This window comes from Taudactylus pleione, unplaced genomic scaffold, assembly GCF_031769625.1.
Source record: "Taudactylus pleione unplaced genomic scaffold, aTauple2 ptg000218l, whole genome shotgun sequence".
Lineage (NCBI taxonomy): Eukaryota > Metazoa > Chordata > Amphibia > Anura > Myobatrachidae > Taudactylus > Taudactylus pleione.
In genome coordinates, this window is record NW_028284620.1 from 2,299,482 (window position 1) to 2,320,634 (window position 21,153).

A 21,153-nucleotide genomic window follows, 5' to 3' on the forward strand; every position below is an offset into this window, starting at 1 on the left:
CCTGTAAACTTTCTTCGGGAACCCTTCTCCATTCCCTTTCCATCAATGTACTGTGCACACTCCAGTTGCGCCTTTTTTGTGCTGCTGATGTTAGCTAATATTATCCAGTGTAAGGGGCAGGGTGAGGGGACAGGGCATGCAATGATCGGCTCACTGCATCAATCTATTATTGACCAAATCGCAGAGAATCCTGATTAGCTCCCTGTTGCAGCCCAACATTGGCTAATTTTGAATCTTTGCCGATTCAAACAAGTTAAAGTAGAAGATCCTCATAGCCAACCTGACCAGGCTCCAGTGATGACGGCTTTCTTGCAGCAAGATACCATGGCGTCCAGGTAAGTGTTTCTTCTTCCTATGTGTGGTTACTCCCTGGCTGGTTTCCTCTTCTTTTCCATGCCTCCTCCAGTGATGACATCTCTTCTGCCCTGATTTTCACCAGTATGCGCCAGATGCAGTCTTAATTCTCCAGCAAGGCACACATCCAAATGAGCATGACAAGATAACATTGCTACAGGGCTCGACTAATTTCTACACATCTCTATAATCCAAATTATTACAAATACTACAAATGGAACATTTAATAATTATTATAGCATGTAAAATATAGTAATACATAAAATGAAAAATATATATGAACTTATGTTTCTTAATACTCTATTTGACAAAGTATAACTATGGCAAGAGAAAATGTGAAACTACATATAGAAAATTGCCACTTTACAATATTGTTTTTTGAAAGTTCATTTTGTATAAAGAATTTTTACGTTAGTAGTTGATTCTGACAATTTCTATCTGTTACATAGAGCTTGGCCACCGTAAGTTAAATAATTATTTCTGGGTTCTCATTCACTTTCATTTATCCACTGGTTTTAAATTCTCCCTAGTAATATGAATGAAAGAAAGAAATCACCTTTCCCCTTCGCGACATTAAGCCCCGCTCCCTCGTGGTAAATTGCCATGATTGGCTCTAATTTAAATAGGAGGTGGGGCCAAATGACGCGATTATTGCATAATTTAGCCCCGCCCCCCACATGGAGACCCGCGATCACCACGGAAATGCTCCCCATTCTGCCCACTTCACTAGGAAGTGGGCAGAAATGCGGAAGAAATGCCTACCCTTCCTGGGGTGCGGGGGGTTACCCGAAAAATCGTGAGCCTCCCGCGAATTCCGGGATGGTAGGCATGTATGAGATTGCTGGACTTTTCAGGAAGACAGGGAGATTTCTACTATTTCAGCGAGTCTCCCTGACATTGAGGGAGAGTTGGGGAATATGACGCAGCACCTGTACTACACATGTACAGATCTCCTTCTGCAAGCTTGCTCGCAGTGCCCCTATTGCCACTGCCTGATTGACATTAGGCAGCATCCTGTGCGTGCTGCAGCCAGTGGCTGTATCCTTCTATGCAGCTTCAATGGCTTCAGCTGCATGAAAACACTGGCTATCCTGAGTAACCTGGATACTCAGATGACCAATGGTCACGCAGAGTGATCCATTGCTGTGTCCGCGGACACAGCAGCAGACCATAGAAGCTGGCAGGAGGTGTCTATTTACACAAGATGCCTCCTGCGGTATTATCATACGTATTTTAGCATGGCAGCTGCATCCAAAGACGCAGCTGCTGTGCTAATAGAGTACAACTATAATTCAGGCCCTTAGGGGTGTACTAAGTCTTAGACAGAGACAAAGTTGATGGAGATAAAGTACCAACTTATCAGCTCCTAACTTTTTTCAAACACTAGCCTGTAAAGTGACAGTTAGGGGCTGATTGGTTGGTATTTTATCTCTGTCCACTTTATCTCTCTCCAAGATTTATTAAATCTCCCCCTTAATCTTCATCCACTTTATCTCTCTCCAAAGCTTAGTACATAAACAACCTCTAGTCACCACTGATCTGTAGTCTGTGGCACTATATCGATCTCAGAAGGAGGAGGAAGGTGAGGGTAGAAGTGGAAGAAGATGGAGGTGGTGTGAGAAGGACCAGGTAAAAGGTGGCAAGATAAAAGAAGGAGAAAGAAAGGACACCTGCAGTGCAGAGGCAGGGGGAGTACAGATGGGTACATATGAAAATGGAGAAAGAAAGACAAAGACAGACACATATGGGGAGCAGGCGGTATGTAGTCATAAAGTCGACAGTCACTATGTTGACATTCAGACTGTCAACAGTTATGATGTCGACATCATACATGTTGACACCTGGGAAAATGTCGACATGGCCCAAATTTTGACATAAATGTCGACTTTTAGAGTTTGTGTTAGGGTTTAGGGATATTGCAGAAATAGTTATCAACATTGTGACCATATCAACATCAGTGTCGACATGCTGAATGTTGACCTGGTAAATAAAGGCATGGTGGACACTGTTGACCTTATATACTGAACCCGAGCAGACACAGGGGTCCTAGAGATGTACACTGTGGGGGGCAGGCGTAATGCTAGAAAAGATACACTTGCTGCAGGCTACTGTGCAAAGGGATTATCCTGAGAGAACATAAAAAAAGAAATACAGTACATTCTTTAATTATAAAAATAACATAGGGGCCACTTACAATAAGTTCTAAAAAAGTTCTGCACAATCAACTTACTAATGTAAGGAGCAACAGTCAGCCTGCTGTGCGCAGTGGACCTCATTCAGAGCCGCTCGCAAAAAGCGAGCACACGCTCTGAATGAGGGCGGCTGCTTTTTTTTTTTTTAGACGGCCTCCTGCGAGCGGCCAGGTGATGGTCGCGATGATCGGGCTTGCGACAAGACCCTTGTGGTAGGGCTCGTCTGCCGCAAGCCCCAGTGAGCTTCCTGCTCTAATAGAGCAGGAAGCTCATTACTGACATCACGAGTGTTGTCAGTAGGGCCGCCCACAAACGTCAGGCGTTCCTTCAGGAACGCCACTGTTTCTCCAGCCACCCCCCCTTCTCGCCTACAAAACGGGGCGAGCTGTCGATCAACATCGGCAGCCGCCCCATTTGTAGCGAGCCCAGGAGCAAGTGAATTTCTCACTCGCTCCGGGGCTTGCACACGCGCGCGGCACATGCGCAGTGCCCCACCATCGACCCGCTTGCGGGCGGGTCTGAATGAGGGCCCGTGTGCCTAGTGCTCCTCTAGTATGAGACAGCAGGGGGAGGAGCAGAATTGCATCCAGTGCCCAGGGCCCGATTAAGCCTTCGGGGGTCCCGGGGCACTTAAGTCAGGGGGGGCTTTTCCCTCTTGTCAGCACCACCTCCCCTGTCTGTGCCCACCGTGTGTATGCCCCCTCCCCCAACAACTCGATTAGGCTGTTAACTAATTAGTTTTATATATATATGCACACTCACACACATAAACCATTCTATTGTGTATTAAGTGTCGTCCCCCCCACTTCTTCCCCTTATTTATATTGTATGATTTTGTCTCTTTCCACTTCCCATCACCCCTTATATATTTAATGATCTTCTCACTCCAATCCCTTATATTAAATGATCCCATTCCCCCCAGCCCTTACATATTTAATGATCCCCCCTGGCCCCAGCCATTATATAATTAATGAACCCCCTCACCCACAGCCATTTCTAATAAACCCCAGCCCCAACCATTATAAAATATATTTAATGATTCTTCCCTCCCATATCCTTTTAGTTTTTCTCACTTACGTTTGGTGACTGGGATGGGCTGCGTTCAGCTCTGTCCTCCCAGAGTCCCAGGCCCCTAGCTGTCCACCAGCACCAGTGTCTCGCTCCTCGCTGTCTTCTCGGGGCATGAGATGTCCCTATGTCTTATCCCCAAGTGTCAGTAGTGCAGATGCAGCGGCGATTAGTTTAATCCCTGGCCGCCGAAGGAGGAAGCAAGGGAAGAGTGACAGGTCGGGTCACAGGTGCCAGCTACTGCACTGGCCGGAGAAGGGGCTGATTCTGATAGTCACCAGCCTCCACCGCCGGCAGCAGCGCAGGGGAGCCTGGAGATGAGCAAAATCGTTCCCAGACCACAGCTCCAGCCAGGGGGTCCCCTTACTCAGCCCCTGCGCACCCCTCCTTAATTTGGCCCTCGACAGTGCCCCCACCAGTCCCTAACACCCGGCTCTACCAATACTACGCCCCGGTCTGCACTCACCTGCAGGTTTCCTACACGAGTGAGTAATGTGCTTGCCTACTTCTCCTAGGCAGACTTACAGAAGCATACTGCTGGCAGTCCCATTATTAACAAAAATGTGAGGAAGGTTTAAAAAAATGGTTTATGTGCAGTAATAACAAAAGTTCAACGAACTGAACTGTTTACTGAGAGACAATATGTTTTTTACCTTTTTAATTTTCTTGAGAATGATATGAAAAGCCTGAAAATGTGAAAACATGAAACACAAATGCCAACCACTAACGTCACAATGATGTAATGATGGTTGAATCAGAACAAATATGAGATTATGGGGTAAATTTACTAAAGGTCGATTTGGCATTTTGAGTGATTTGAGGTGCGATTTTCATTCGATTTGTATTCGATTTTGCTTTTGGGTATTTACTAAAGGCCAAATCAAATGTAAAATCGGACTTCAAATTGAATTTTGAGTCAAATCGCCCTCAAATCGACCATCGGAAAAACATTGGTACTTTTACATAGCCCAACACACTAAACCCTTATTTACTATCATTCGATTTGAAATCGACCTCAAAATCGGACTTCAAATCGAACTTCAAATCCTCAATAGAATAGATCTGCTTCATGCTTTCGATTTGAGCATGAGCAGGTTGGATTGACACAGATACATGCAGACATCAGTGAGATGCCTGCATGTATCTGACTGGAATAAATAATACAAAAATTAAAAGTTAAAAAAAAATTGATGTGAGGTCCCCCCCCCAAATCAGAACCATCCCCATGGATGCCTCCTGGACAAGGGGAGGTAATATAGGTGAGTGTGTATGTATGTATTAAACTTATACTGTGTAAGGTGTGTGTGTGTTTCTTTCAACATTTCTTTACAGGTGAACTACAGGTCCCAGTGGGCCCTTAATGCCCCGCATGCTGGTACTTGTGATTCTCCAAGTACCAGCATGCGGGTGAGGCTTGCTGGGACCTGCAGTTCTACTGTTTTATTACTTCTATTTTTACACATCACTCACACAATCAACCTGCCACCCACCACCCAGGGGTGGCGGGGATAGCCCTGGGCTATCAGCCTAGGCTAGGGGTGCCCTGGAGAGGGAGACCCCTTTTTTTGAAGGGGTCTCAAACTCCCCAGGTATCCCTGGCCCAGTGATAGGGCTCCCCTGGCTGTGGCATCAGTCCTCCGTTAGAAAGGGTCCAGGGCTGGTTCTGTGATTTACAGGGAGACCCTGCGCAAATTTTTCCCTGTAAATCCAGAACCAGCCCTGCTTCCCATAGCCCAGTGCTGGTTGTACTGAGTACAGGGATACCCTATGTAATTTTTTCCCTGTACTTAATCAACCAGACCTGGGTTTCAACAGTCCAGGGCTGGTTCTGATTTGGGGCAGGGGGGGACCTCACATTTTTTTTAAAATTTTAACTCTTTAGTCACATTTTCCAGGCAGATACATGCAGGCATCTCACTGGTGTCTGCATGTATCTGTGTGAGAACGAAATGCTCATGTTGAAAGTGAAAGCATGAAGCAGTTCTAATGTGTCGGGGATTTGCAGTTCATTTTAAAGTGTGATTTGCCGTTCGATTTGGACATGAACATGCCAAATCGAACAGCAAATCACTGTTCAAAACCGACTCAAATCGAATTTGTTTTACAAATCACAAAACAAATCGAATAATAGTAAATGCAGTGAAAAAACGGATTTGAGTCGATTTGAGAAGAGCTAAATCACTCCTCAAATCGACCTGCAAATCGACCTTTAGTAAATTTACCCCTATATGTGTTTATTATTTTTCCTTGAGAGCAACTGTGTGCTACTTTTCCTGAACCTTTGGAATAACTGGAATAAAATGAAAAAGCTATGCAATATTGGGTCTAATTCAGAGAAGTACGCAAACCCGATAGTTTACCTACATTACTGATGTTAATCGATCTGTGCATGCGCAGACCACTCACAGCCAATCAGCGGCCTGTTCCCATGGCAGCGGCCGCTGATTGGCTCACAGCCATAGAAGTACAGGAACACATGTGTTTTCTGTCACTTTTGGTAGAAGAAATATATGTATATGTTTGCTTTTAGTAAAGCCCCCCCCAAAGAGCTTCCAGTCCCAGGCTTTAAGTAACTCAGTGCTGGTTGTGCAACATACTGGGAACAAACAACGTAGGGGTCCCCCGTATTCTGCGCAACCAGCACTGGGCTCTGTTCCAGTCCTGGTTCTGGAAATACAGGGGGAAAAATGTGTAGGGTCCCCCTGTATTCTTTCACCGTGTCCCCAAGCCGAAGCATCAATCCTGACCGCTAGTCTGTCCAGGCTGCGGACCTTACAAATGAATGGCTCAGACGCGGCATTACCCTTTGCAGTGCTGTGCCCAGGACCGTATTGAGGTCTGTGGGGGCCCCTAAAACCATTTTTTTGAATACACCCAATAGTAATGCCCCTCTTGCAATGCCCACTGTAGTAGTGCCCCTTATGCAGTACCCCCAGTAATGGTCCCCCCTATATAGTGCCCCCAGTAGTGCTCCCCCCTATGCAGTGCCCCTTATATAGTGCCTTCAGTAGTTGTCCCCTTTGCAGTGCCAATTATATAGTGCCTCCAGTAGTTGTCCCCCCTATGCATTGCCCCCATGAAGCGGCCCCCGTATTGTGCCCCTTACACACACACAAACCCCCCCCCAAAAAATACAACTTACCTCAATTCCCGCTCCTGACGCAACCGCCTCTGTCCCCACTCTTCTCTTGCACTATCTCAGTAGTGCCCCTTATATAATGCCCCCAGTAGTAGTCCCCCTTATATAGTGCCTCCAGTAGTGGTTCCCCACTATGCAGTGCCCCCAGTAGTGGTCCCCCCTATGTAGTGCCAGTGCCCCTTACATATATAGGACAAAGACACACACACAAAAAAAACCCTTACCTGAATCCCCGCTCTTGCGCCCGCAGTTGTCCACTCCTCCGTCCTCCCGGCCTGCTCTGCAGTATGGGAGAGACGTCAGTAGTACGAGTGTACTACCCAGCGGCAGTGTTTGTTACAGTGTAACTGACTTGAAACCAGTGTCCTGGACCGCTGACCGTTGTTGCCCTGCATGACCCCCTTAGATACACCACTCTCCTCAGGACACCAACCAGTGCATGTTTTTCAGGTTTTCTCACAGAATCACAAGTAAAATAAATAATTCCATTTGTGGATCTTTTAAAATGTCACCTGTTAGGTGACCTGGAAACGTGAACCGCGTGAGATCCTGAGGACAGAGTTTGAGAACCACTGCACTACTACCTCCAATGTATGGCTGTCTCTATTACAAGACTGTCTTACTGACTTTCCAAGCCCTACACAAGCAGGGTCCAAAGTACCTGAAGCAGCTACTAATTCCTTCTGCTCTTGTTTACTTTAGTCTGCACATGCAAGACTATTAATATTACCTAGAATCTCTAATACGTCAATAGGTGGACAAACTATTGGTTTTTGACTTTTCTTTTGTTTGCAATAAAAGTTTTTATTAATGTCACCAAAAACATAAACATAGGGGGCATAACATCCACAAAAACTAAGTACTGTCTATAACATTATATACAAAGAGAAATATTACATAAGTGCTGAAACAATACAGAATAAAATAGAGGTACCAAATCTCAGGGCAAACAGTAATTATTGTAGTAAATAAGAAGAGAGAAAGATTAATAAAGAAACAGAGCAGGGTGAAGGTAAATAGGTGAACCAACCGAGAAGGAGTTAGGGTAAGTATTGAGACTGGTAGGCGGATTATCGACCACTGTGGAGTATGTCGAGGTGAGACTCTTTAAGCTGGAGCCAAGGTCCCCAAATAGCGCTGAACTCTCTAAATTGAATAGCTCCGGACAACATGAGGTCGTCGATGGTCATATAAATTTCCAATCTAGAGAACCATTCTGCTATGGTGGGAGGAGCCGTAGATCTCCAGTGCACTGGTATAACAGCTTTGGCTACACTATTTAGGTGTTTCAAAAGTGACATCTTGTAGGATGGCACAGAATCAGTAATCTTTTTCAGGAGCCAGAATGCAGGGTCCGAGTGAACCTACTGACCCATAATCTCTTTAGATAGAGAAATCACAGTTTCAAAGGGGGCGTAGATCTAAACACAGTCCCACACGTTGCGAAGCCAACAGCTGAGGTACATCTCCAACAAGTGGGAGGGACCCCATGAAACATATTGGCAAGCACAGAAGGGCATCTGTACCAACAGGCAAGGATCCTAAACTGAGTCTCCACAACCGAATAGCTATCCAAAGATGACAAAGTGGTCTGTAAGATCTTGTGCCATTCTTTCAGGTGTAGTTGAATACCAAGATCTCTCTCCCAGTCAGCTCTGAAGCGAGGTAATGTGGAGAAAGGGGTTTGTGGCCTTGACTATCTGGAACTCACTGTCTCACACAGATCAAGAGGCCTCTACTCTAGAAACATGTAGTTTGTTAATAATTTGGTTTATTTTCTGTCCTGTGTTATTTAATGTGCAAATAGCACTTTGGGCCTGATTCTGAGGTGGGAGTAAAGCACATGTTACAATGCCAGGGGTGCAAATACATGTATTTTATTTTTGCACAGCAATTTAGATTTGTGTTTGGACAGACCCTTCCCAAATCTGTAGGTGCATACACACAACGATTTTTTAACGATTTAACTGTAACAAGGTCATTATCGTTCAAAAAATCGTTCAGTTTCTGAGTTATAATGATGAACGATTATCGTTCATGCGTGTTCCTGACCAACTGAACGATTTTCAATAAGGGAAGTTACAAAAATCGTTTGTAGTTCAAAAAATCGTTCATTACACTTTAAAAATTCTGACAGAAAATCGTTGGTATCAAAATCGTTACGTGTGTATGCACCTTAACTCTTTCTGCAAATTTTATGTCTGCCTCACACGCAGTGCAACATGGCTTTACCAAGGTTGTTTTTGCTTTACTCCCAACATCAGAATCAGGCCCTTTCAGTCATATTGTGATAGAACTGCTTTATGAATATTATTATTAGTGATGTTGTGCTCCTTTTTTAGATTGCTCTTATTGAATCAACATTGGGAAGTAGGTCTACCCAGCACTACATGGTTAGAAGCTATATCATACATACATTAAGTGGACAACTAATTAAGTAGTTACAAGTTGCTCCCCTATTTTCCCCTCCAAACTAAATTTGGTGGAACATGGACCCATGTCCCAAGGTTAGTCTGGGGGAGGGGGGGGGGGGGGGGGGTAAATGGTGGAGCAACTTGTTACTCGGTAGGTCTACTTAATAACTTATACACTCAGTATATGTATGATATGGCTTCTAACCATGTACTGCTAGGCACAATTGTTAGAGAAACTATTATGTTCTCATGATTGTAAGATTTCAAATACACCTCATTATTTTGGGACCCAGAACAATGTTATACTGACATCTGATCCCATAAAAAGGGGGATTGAAACCAGTGATGCCAACCAGGGACAACGAGAGGAACCTGTTGTCTGCCATGCAGAAATGGAGCACTGGTACTTTCTGTGCTCAGGATATATATGCAGGAAGAACACTCACACACTTACATAATTCGCAGTTGATTGATTTCTCTTAAAATAACCTTATATTTATTTTTGGATTGTATTTTCTATTAATGAAACAGCATTACTTACACACAAAAAAAACCTTCAAAACATCGGTTGATAAAAATGAATTGAATATCTAAAACAACAGCATGTAACAAAAAGAACACTGAATTTGATTACATTCAAGTAGGTTTTAGATCATAAAACAAATAAAATCGGCAGCATAAAAACATGTTTTCTCACCATAGTCACAATAAATCATCCCATGAAAGGCATAAAAAAAACAAAAACAAAACAAAACAGTAAAATATACATACAATATACAAAACAAAACAAGCTGATCACGCTTCTATATTAGAGAGACTAACAATATTTGGCACTCCATTTGTTGATGATACTCTGCTATTGGAAGCTCGGGACAGACTGTGACATTATCCCATAGCATTTAGGAAGAATATATGCGATTTTACACATTTATACTGGGTGGAGCCAAATATAAGGAAGAAAATAACAATCACCAAACAGGGTATGATGGTGGGAGAGGAATTTACAACGATTTTCCAACTTAAGAAAAACCGGCTTCTCCCCGAAACTTCACGTTATGTTTATAACAGCACAGAAACTACCAAAAAATAAACAAAACAAACTTACTTCATTATGGTGTGCCATTAAACCTTCAACATGACAGTGCTAAACAGTCTAATTTCATGTAACGAAAAGCATAGTTTTCAAAATGTAAAGACTTCTAGCATCATATGATTAGCCCACATATAGGTTGGGTCCACTGTCATTTAGGGGCATATTTATCACAATCAGCATTTTTAATGCGGAAGGAATAAATATTTTTTGCATAAATTCGCAATGTGAAAATAAATATTTTCAAGCAAATTTACTATGCTGCTTTTGCTAGACTGGCTCTGATAAGAGCCTGTCCTGGCGAAGAGCTGGAAGCAGTGCGATAGCGTAAAGCTATCACACTGCATATGCGTGAATATTGGCCGGCTCATGCATCACTTGGGGCTGATGTAGAGGGATCCGGAGGATCTGGAGACGGAGTTACCTATCAGGGCTAAGCTTTGGAATGCTTCACATTCTGAAGCTTAGTAAATCTGGCAGCACAGCAGCCCCCATAGAAACCTATGGGCTGCATTTGTGGATGAAACAGAATGACCGTGGCAGATATCTGCTGCGATCCCTCCTTAGAACATCGGAGGGATTCCGAATATTTGCAGGTACCCCCCAAAACCTGCTGTTTTCAGGTAATATCCCACAAATATTTCATGATAAATATGTCCATTAGTGTCCCTAACAGTTAGAAATTAGACTTTTCATTAAGCCTATTTGACTAACTAAACCCCCCCCCCAAAAAATACAAAATTAAATGCATCTAAAAGATGTAATAATAAATTAATAATAAAATAACAGACAATATATAGATAATGCTGTCCAACTGAACCCCAGAGCTTAATTCAATGAAAAAAAAAATAAAACTCGGCAGCATGAACAGGAATGTAACTTTTTTTTTTTCTATAGTCATCACCTCAGGATATATTTGCAGGATGAAAAAAAAAAAAAAAAAGTCTTTGCAAAAGTGGCCAGTGCGGTCACAAAATAGAATTCCTTTCTACGTGTCACAGCGCAATGGTAACCAGAATAAAATTGGCAAAGACATGCTTGAAAAATAATTGATTAAAAGCATCCTATGGCTTATTAAATTATTCATATTTAGTGGTAGAAGTAGGGCTCTGAACCTCTAATTTTGTGAAATTAAAAAAAAAAAAAAAAACATTTAGATGCCAAAATGCACAACGGACATCGTTTTAAGGAGACACAATCATTAAATCGGGTTTGTTGAAACACATTAAGTAGAGCAGTTATTGTTTGTAGGGCTGTAAATAACTCCAAGGGACCCATATTGCACAAAATAGTCATTGGCTATGTAGCAAGATGTGCTAGATGGACAAAAGTGGGTGTGGACACCTGAACATCACACCAATTTCTGTTTTTGAACATCATTCCCACACGATGGGCATTAATATGGAGCAGATTCCTCCCCCCATCCCTTTGCTGGCAAAATAAAATGCAGACATTCTTCTGTGAAGGCTTTCCAGCGGATTTTGAAAGACGGTAGCAGGAAGTTACATCCAATAAGCCAAAAGAACATTAGTGAGGTTTACCACTGATGTTGGGAGAGAACACCTAGCTCGCAGTCAACATTTCAATTCATCCCAAAGGTGTTTGTTCTACACAGAGCCCTGACCTCAATGCCACAGTCATGTACTTCCACACAAAACCATTTTTGATGGACTTTGCTTTGTGTATGTCATGCTGATACAGGGAAGAGCCTTCCCAAAACTGTTGGCCAAAGTTGGAAGCACACTATTCTCGAGAATGTAATTGTAAACTGCAGCATTAAGATTTCCCTTGGCCTTGCCCTTGGAACAAAGGGCAAGACCATAAATAATAGCCAGAGACCATTATTTCTCCTCCACCAAACTTCACAGATGGCAGTACACATTCAGGCAGTGAGCATTTTCGTGGCATCTGCAAACGCAGATTTATGTAGGAGAGTCATCGTTCCAAAGAACACATTTCCACAAGTGTAATGTTGGCGTGCCACAGCTCCATACGTCCAATGTTGGCGTGCTTTACACCATAACTTCAGCCAACATTTGTCATTGCACATGGTGATCGGACGCTTAGGTGCGGCTGCTTTGCCATGGAAATCCAATCCATAAAGCTACATTCGAACAGCTCATTCCAACATTGCTTCCATAGGTATTTTGGAACTTTGTAAGTGTTGGCCTCCCATGCAGTGGAATCTTCCAAGGCGGCTGTCTGACTTTGGTCTTCAAACCTGAACTGCTACAAGAAGTCCTTAGCTAACATTTAACCGATGTAAACACTAATCTTGCCTATGTCCATCTGGCTGTGGAAGACTCCACATGAGCTCTAACTTCTTTTGAGCAAGGCTTAATGTGTCCATCGCTAATAAATGTAAAACCATATTACATCAGAAGTGGTCCACACTTACAGATCCACACTTGCAAATAGGATGGCTGAAATAGTTCACATGCAATTGACCCATCAATTATATGTAATGAAGATATACTACAACATGACCACCCCATTGTACTTTTATTAAATACATTTGGTTCAGGCTGTAGCTGGTCCAAACTGGAATAATGAAGAGTTGCTATTACGATTAATGTACATTGTACAGGTTGTGGTACACACTTAAAAGATATTGATACACTTAAGAATTTGTACACAAATGTCTGACAAAGCAATAATGGATCTTCAGCTTAATTTGGCTCTAGGACACAGACATCAAAACTGAGAAAGAATTTACTATGGAAAACTTTGACATACATATAACTAAACAAACATGTGCAATACTAATAAAAAGCCTGTATGAGATAGATAAGCTAAATACATTTGAAATTTATTTAGCTTATTAAAATTGTGCCCAGAAAATTGAGAGACTGAAAAACACAACTAGCATAGCAATAGCTCTGACATCTCCCTACACCAGCACTTGTCACTAATATAGAAGGAGGTCAGCAAATCATGGAAGCCACTAAGCCTCTCTTAGATGTACAAAAAGGGAAAATGGATGTCAAAAAAGGGTCTGTCACAGAAGTTACATCATATCCTCTATAATGTACTGGACATTAGAACACAAAATACTTCATAGCCAAATCAAACAGGGCCAGGTTGAGGAGAATCCCTACTGCATTAAGTTCTCATGACCTACTCCCTTATGTTCACTGAAGAAAAAATACCCACGCTCAAGTCTTTTATTCAAAATAAACTAAATTAATTTACATTATTTATAATACAAACAGAAAAACAACTTTATACATAGTGCAATACATATTCTGGAATATAAAAAGAAAGAAAAAAAAAAAAAAAGATTTATTATTTCGCTCTTCTTTCATACAATTGGAAGCAGTTCCACCTTGTGGAAATACACATTAACCCAAAAATGTCTTCAAGCTAATGTCATATGTGCAAAGACGGCAAAGACTCCAGCGGTGATCAGAGTCAGCAGTGGATGACTGGTAAGGAAGCTCCAGGCGGTTAGTCATTTGGACTGGTCTCTTGAAAAACAGGTCAGTATATGCTGGATTTTCAGCAGACGTTCTTTTAGGGACCTCATAGAAAGGACAGACAGCTGATACCTGGGATCCACAGGTAACACAGCCAGGAGCCACCAGCACCACGCCGGCCCACTTGGGGCAACCTGAAATTTTAAGAAAAGTTTAGTTTTATTTTAGAAACATTTACACACTTTACATTTTTTCTTAGACACATGGCCAAGTATCTGGCTGTAGTTTCACCTTATGAGTTTCATGAAAAAAAAAAGGACCTCTTCTGAAAGGGACGCTGGGCCTGATTCAGAGCCGGACGCTCTGACCAGAGCGCTCGCTCTGACTCAGGGCCCTCTTACCTAAAAATGGAGCGGCCTCCTGGCCGCTCGCATAGCTGTGGGTGACCACCCACAGCTTATGCGAGTGGCCAAAAAGATGGTCGCGATGGTCAAGTCCATCGCGACCATCGGGCTTGCGACGAGACCCTGCGGTAGGGTCTCGCTGCCGCAAGCCCACTTGTGATGTCAGTGGGGCCGGCTCCAGACGGAAGGCGTTCCCATGGGAACGCCTCCGTCTAGGCAGCAACGCCCCCGGCACGCCCACCAAAGGGGGCGTGCTGTCACTCACCATCGACAGCACGCCCCCTTTGGTGCGAGACCCATAGCGACAGCTTGGCTGTCGCTATGCAGGTCTCGCGCATACGCACGACGGAGCTCCCTCCGTCGTGCGCATGCGCATTAGGGCACCATCGACCCGCTTGCGGGCGTTCAGCGCTCGCGAGCAGGTCTGAATCAGGCCCTCTGTTATGTCTAACTTGTCAATAAAACCAACAGTGTTTCCACCATTGCAGATATTTGTGGGAAGATTTTTTAGGCAGCTGCAGGAACACACATCTCCATGCACAATATTTGTTGAGTACAAACACACAGATATGCAGTGCCATCTAGTGGAGGAGCCTCACAAATAACCATTTATACACTTGCTTGCCAACATTATGAGCCGTATTCAATTTGAGCCGAGCTGCGATACTTTTTCGCGGCCCGGACTTTCCGCCTACTTCGCCTGTTTTGTAGGCGGAAAAGTATTGCGCGCGTGCACGCTTTACCCCGTATTCAATTTGAAAGTATGCGAAAACGGGACTAGGCGAAACTTGAACAGGTGGAAAGTACTGTCAGATTTGGGAAAATCAGCCTGACACTCCCCAAGTGATGGTCTAACATGGGGGTTCCCTATTGTACCCCCCGATTTGGCTTGCTGAAGGTATTTGGTGTTTTTAAATGGGCTCAAAAGCTGCTAAATAGCGGTTTCCTATACGTGATGCAGAATAGTATTCTGGAGTAATTTTTGCAGAAAATAACTTATCCCAGCAAATTTGGGGTTCTTGAAAATAGGGGTCAGCATATTTAAAACTTGCTAAAGTGAAGTTGAAAAAAATCATGAAAAATCCACCTGCCGCAAACACCTGCAATCAAAAAACACTTGGGGCATACCTGGGGACCCCCCAGAGTAAAGTTCGCTAGTTTAACTTTGTACCCCAACTTTTTTTAAGGTGTCCTTAAGTGGTTTTTGTAAAATTTTTGACACAGTTTTCTTTTGGGGGACTGTCAGAAGGCTGCACGGGTGTTCCCACAACGTTGCACCCCAAAACCCCAACTCTGCACTTTTTTCCGCCTGCTACTCATAGGCGAAACTTTTTCGCCTACTACATTACATTGACTTTCTGCCTAGGCGGAAAGTCTTTCAAATTGAATACGAGGTAAAACCAAAACAGGTGAAAATGACGTCATCGGTGAAAAAGTATCGCAGATCGGGACTTTTCGCCTCAAATTGAATATGGGCCGATGTATTAAACCAGGCAAAAGACTAACATGGGAAAGCATCATCTACTTCAAACATGTATACAGCCATGGTCAAAAGTTTTGAGAATGACTCAAGTATTGGTTTTCAAAGTTTGATGCTTCAGTGTTTTTAGACCTTTTTGTCAACTTCTCCCAACCATCCAAGAACAGTTTGGTGATGAACAATGCCTTTTCCAGCATGCTGGAGCACCTTGCAATACGGCAAAAGTGATAACTAAGTGGCTCGGGGAACAAAACATCAAAATTTTCGGTCCATGGCCAGGAAACTCCCCAGACCTTAATCCCATTGAGAACTTGTGGTCAATCCTCAAGAGGTGGGTAGACAACCAAAAACCCACAAATTCTGACAAACTCCAAGCATTGATTAGGCAAGAATGGGCGGCAATCAGTCAGTATGTGGCCCAGAAGTTGTTTGACAGCATGCCAGGACGAATTGCAGAGGTCTTGAAAACGAAGGGTCAACGGTGCAAATATTGACTCTTTGCATAAACTTAATGTAATTGTCAATAAAAGCCTTTGACACTTATGAAATGCTTGTAATTTTACTTCAGTATACCATAGTAACATCTGACAAAAAGGTCTAAACACACTGAAGCAGCAAACTTTGTGAAAACCAATACTTGTGGCCATGGCTGTAGGTAAGAGTCTTTATTAGATTCATGGTATGTTGGTGGTGTACTCTGCATATTTGTTGAGTCTACTCCCCATCTGCAGTCCTCACATCTTGTGCCATCCTATGTCTGTCATTTTTATACGTACTTCAGCATCATGTGTGCACAGTGCAAGAGATTGGTGTGTCTGCTTTCACATAAAAAATCATTTAAACCAAATAGGTGTTTCTGCCTTGAGCAAATTGCATTACCTTGTACTAAAGCCCAGATAGAGAAAACATGCTACTGTTTAGTATAGCATTCACAGATACTGTACAAAACAACTGTACTAGCCCTTTTCAACACCTCCAAAGCTTAGCTACAGGCTCCAACACTACATTTAGCAACACTACATTTAGCAAAATGCGCTAGGAGGTCTCTCCTCAGAGCTACTTCCATTTAAACCTGCAACCCACTCTAAACACCATTTACACGGCAGCCCAATAATAACCCGCACACTCACTGGGCCTCTAAAAGAAGGACATGAAATTGTGCTGACACAGGACTGCAAACTATAGACAGGGGGTTTTGCACTGGTAGTAACACCAAGACATGCCATTAGGTAAGTTTGGTGTGTCAGCATTGCACACTAGTCATTCACGGCATATCTCAAGCCCCCACCACAAGCTATGAACACAATGAAAAACACATAACATAAGATTTCGTAGGACTGCTACATTAGCGTCTATACCCACACTGAAGTGGTTTAGGATTTATCGTCGAAAAAATTGGAATCAAGACTTATTTGCCCAGACTCCACTGAGAATGGTCACAATGAGGGGATTTGGATATTAGAGCACCCCCTGGAGGGCAAGACTGGTCACACACACACACCTGTATGTTGTCCTCTCTCTCTGGCATGGAGCCAAAGTGATACAGAATTTGGCTGCGGAATTTGTATCTCAGGTTCTGGAACCAGCGGCAGGCCTGGGCGTAAACCGTGTCGTGGAGTCCTCTGAGCTGCTGGAGTTCTTCCTCCTCAACCTGTGCATGGAGTTACAAGCTGGCATTTACTCTTTAATGCTGAATTTTCACATCCACCAACTGAAATATTTTCTTTATGAATAAGCATTATAGAATAAATACGCAATTGAAATAATGGCATGATATTTATTAAAAAATGTAGTCCCCATGCCTTGTGAAGAACAGGGACATGTTTTAAACAAGCATCTTTTTTTTTTTTTTTCTCTAATGCTTTGTTTGAAAAACAGTTGCCTGCATGGTACGGTATACTGACAAGACCTAATCATTTTCCTTTACAGTCACACAGTCAGATGTAAGAGTAAAACGTTGCATACCTGGGTATCAGTCAAGTACTCAATGTCCGCAGTGCAATAGCCATCTCGCATTCCACGCTTTAAGACTAAAAACCTCTTCCCTCCAATTGTATCAACCACAGAGCGCCCATCAGGCAGGAAGTGAACGTTTCGGATTTCCAGCATGCAACCATAATCTGCAAAGCTAAAGAGGGATAAACACAGCGTTATACACACTGCACCGAGGACTTCCATTATATCAGAAACATTCATGTGTTTTACTGTTCACAGCTAGTAAATCATTTAGTGGCTTGAAAGCTTCAATGCTAAAGTGATAAATTATCCAACAAGAACAAATTTATTACAGAGACGTGCATAACAATGTAAGTAAAAGATAAATGTGTCATTGTTTGCTTATGCCTTCTCACACTACATAGTTTAGAATGTCTTCATGAAAAGCAGTTATTTATATTACAGATACCAGAACTGACCTGTTTTCTGGGTCACTGATACACATCCCAAACTGCTTTGTACCAGTTTCCATACATCTTCTAATCATCAGTCGATATCGTGGCTCGAAGACGTGAAGAGGACAAGGCACAGTCGGATATGCCATCGTGCATACAAATATAGGCACATTTTTTGTTAAACTAGTGAAAGAAAGAATAAAGACAAATTAAGAAGTTTTACATCATAAGCCACTTGGTTTAAGTTGCAGCCAAACAAGAAAACATTTAACACCATAACAATTCTGCAATAGTATGATCGGAACATCACATTAATACTCTGTACTGCTAGAAGAACCTTTTCCTTTCACTATCTCTAAAGCCGGGTACACACTAGACGATATAGGTCGCCCGATCCGGCCAACATATTGTCCACACCGGCAATGTGTACCCGCTATGTTGCTAAGCGCTCCAGAGCATCTTTATGCATACAGGTCCGACAGGGATATAGTCAGCGTGAGAGACGCTGCTGTAGCTCCCTTGCTCCTGTGTACGCACTTGCCGATGCCGGCGCCTCCGCCAGGACCCACCGCATGACACATCGGCTGGGTACACATCGTTAAGTGTCTTCCCAGTATAAGTCACATCCTGACACTACCCCATCACATACAGCTGCATCCTAACAGTCACACAACAGACGGAGGTCACAGCCTCCTACATTACTGTCACACACACTCCTCAGCACCTGCTGTTACCATTCTGATTGCCTATCTATAGACAGCTCAAAAATATTAATGAAACATTTATATAGTATTTAGGAAAACCACCCATGGACTCATTCCAATGGCCAAGGTAGGCACTTGCTACACTTTGTGGAAAAATCAATAATGCATCATTAAGATAGATGAGATTTTAGTGGAATACAGTTTACATGGCTCAAACTCATGCCCAAAACTGGTGGCCTAAATTACTCAAAAAAAAGGTGTAATGGTTAGCATTACTGCCTCGCTGCACTGAGGTCTTGTGGCTGATTTCCACCAGGACCCTAACCGTGTGGCGTTTGTATGTTATAATGCATATTTATGCAGAGAAACATCCAGGGGTAGATTTACTAGCTTCTAAAAATTAAAAGTGGTGATGTTACCCATAACAACCAATCAGATTCATTTTCTAAGATGCAAAGGGAAATTATAGCTTTAATCTGAATGGTTGCTAGAGGCAACATCACTTCTAGAGGCTTTAGTAAATCTACCCTCTAATGGTGTCATAAGGAGATGTAGCTTGATTTGGTAACAAAATCTGCATTCTTTAAGTTTAGCCACAAGTGAATCTACAAAAAAAGTAATTATGCTATAAAGTATTAACTTAACAAAAACAGACTTCATCTAATCATCAATGCTTAGCTTAGATAAAAAGATAATTACTTGGATAGCTCAAATGTTTCCTCTGCATGAAGCCTTTTTCGCTCAGAGAGCTCTTCAGGGAGATACTGGTTAATTAACTCTTCCAACAAGTAGGTTACATTGTAGATTCTGTGCGCTAGGTACTAAAACAAAACAAAAATATATAGAGATGACACATTAACAAAAACAGCATTCTAGGATGGGGCATTGCAGTTATGAATGGTCTAGGGAACCTGCTGGGATTTAGGAACAGCCACAGGAAAATAATAACTGTTCCCAACACAGCATTGTCCTACTGTATGAGTCAGGAATGTTACATGAAATGCAAGACTCAAATTACTCCAAGTAAAAAATATTTTCACAATTTCATCACTCACCTCTGTTAAACTTTGTTTACATAAGGGACACTGAGGCGTGTGATCCAAGCAGCGTTCCAAGCACTTCTTGCAGAATGTATGACCACAAGGCGTGGTAACTGGCTCATAGAATAACCTGAAATCATCCGTTTTAGAACATTAGCTGAATGTTTTATCACATAATAATAATAATAATAATAATAATAGGCCTTGCTGTTAATCTTTACAGAGCTGTAAAAAACATGGACTTCGATGGTTGTAAGCAGATAAATGTACTATTTAGAAAAAGGTCACAAATTGTATGAAAACAGAAAAATATTTTTTAGATCACTATAAAAAAAAATCAAAAATCAAAACACACTATTCATAAAGCTTCTAGTGTTATGAAAGTGTTTTCTTGAGCGTGCAGATCGGATACTGACCTCATACAAAGAGAGCACTCAAAGTCGCTTCCATCAATCAGAGACTGCAGGACGGATGGGTCAGCTAGTAATATGGACAGGTCTTCATCAGAGCCTTTTAGAACGTAACATAAATAAAACATTTGTTTGTTGCTTTCTACACACTTTTCCTTATTAGCCATACAAAGTACTTCATGGTACGGAGTGTAGATCTTAAATACCGATCTATTTCATAATTTCCAAGCTTGACATTTCCATATGTTTTCACATGACCGACTGGAGCGGTCGTGTGATGATGGCAGCCAGTAGTGCTGAAGCTGACCTGGTCGTCACGCATACGCCCCTCTCCTTGCCCCGGCTGTAGAAGAGGAGATCACGGCATGGTCGTATGTGTAACATAGTTCCCCACCAAGCACTTTAGGCTGATCTCTGCGTGTGCAGAGATCAGCGGCAGCAGGGGGAACTAATCTAAAGGCTACCATGCCGCCTGCATGTGGGGGGCTGCCCATGGGGGTGGGAGGGATCTGGCATAAGTGGGGGTGGGGAAGGGATAAAAATAAAAGCTTATGATGCTGAGGGGGGAGGGGATAAAAGAATAATAAAATATAAAAACTAGTCAGGGCAGGAGGGGTGTGCAAAAAACAGGGTTTTCACAGCGGGTGGCTGTTTTATAAAACAGTTTTTTTTTTTTTTTTTTTTTTTTACCATTTAGGGGTTTATATTAATTGAATTTATGACCAACAGGGGTCAAGTGACAATGGGGGGTGGGAAGTTATTTTATAATGGGGGCCTATGAACATGGGGGAATGGGGGGTGCAAAACATCTCCGAGATATATATATATTTTTAAATAAAATATTTTGCTATATTCTTAAAAAACACTTTTAAAGCTTTATTAAATAAAAAAAAAAAAACCCTGAGTATTTTTTTTTTTTTAATCATCACTTAAGTGGTTAATTAGACCTAGAACAACATATTCATAACTATTATTCAACAGTGTTTCTGAATACAAAATTGATCTTTTAAATGTTTTCTAAAGCATTATGGGGCTAATACAAATCCGGTTTT

At 42.4% G+C, this 21,153-nt stretch overlaps 1 protein-coding gene across 1 annotated transcript in view; it reads right to left on the reverse strand.

Annotated features, from left to right (window-relative positions):
- Positions 1–9,501: 9,501 nt before the first annotated feature.
- Positions 9,502–21,153, reverse strand: part of LONRF1 (LON peptidase N-terminal domain and ring finger 1) — a 28,015-nt gene continuing 16,363 nt past the window's right edge. Inside the window, exons 6-12 of the mRNA XM_088478739.1 lie at positions 20,108–20,201; positions 19,707–19,821; positions 19,351–19,472; positions 17,972–18,130; positions 17,523–17,685; positions 17,059–17,208; positions 9,502–13,867 (exon numbers count right to left, since the gene is read on the reverse strand). Coding sequence (XP_088334865.1) covers positions 13,709–13,867; positions 17,059–17,208; positions 17,523–17,685; positions 17,972–18,130; positions 19,351–19,472; positions 19,707–19,821; positions 20,108–20,201 — 962 coding nt within the window. The 3' untranslated portion in view covers positions 9,502–13,708. The remainder of the gene's footprint in view (positions 13,868–17,058; positions 17,209–17,522; positions 17,686–17,971; positions 18,131–19,350; positions 19,473–19,706; positions 19,822–20,107; positions 20,202–21,153) is intronic.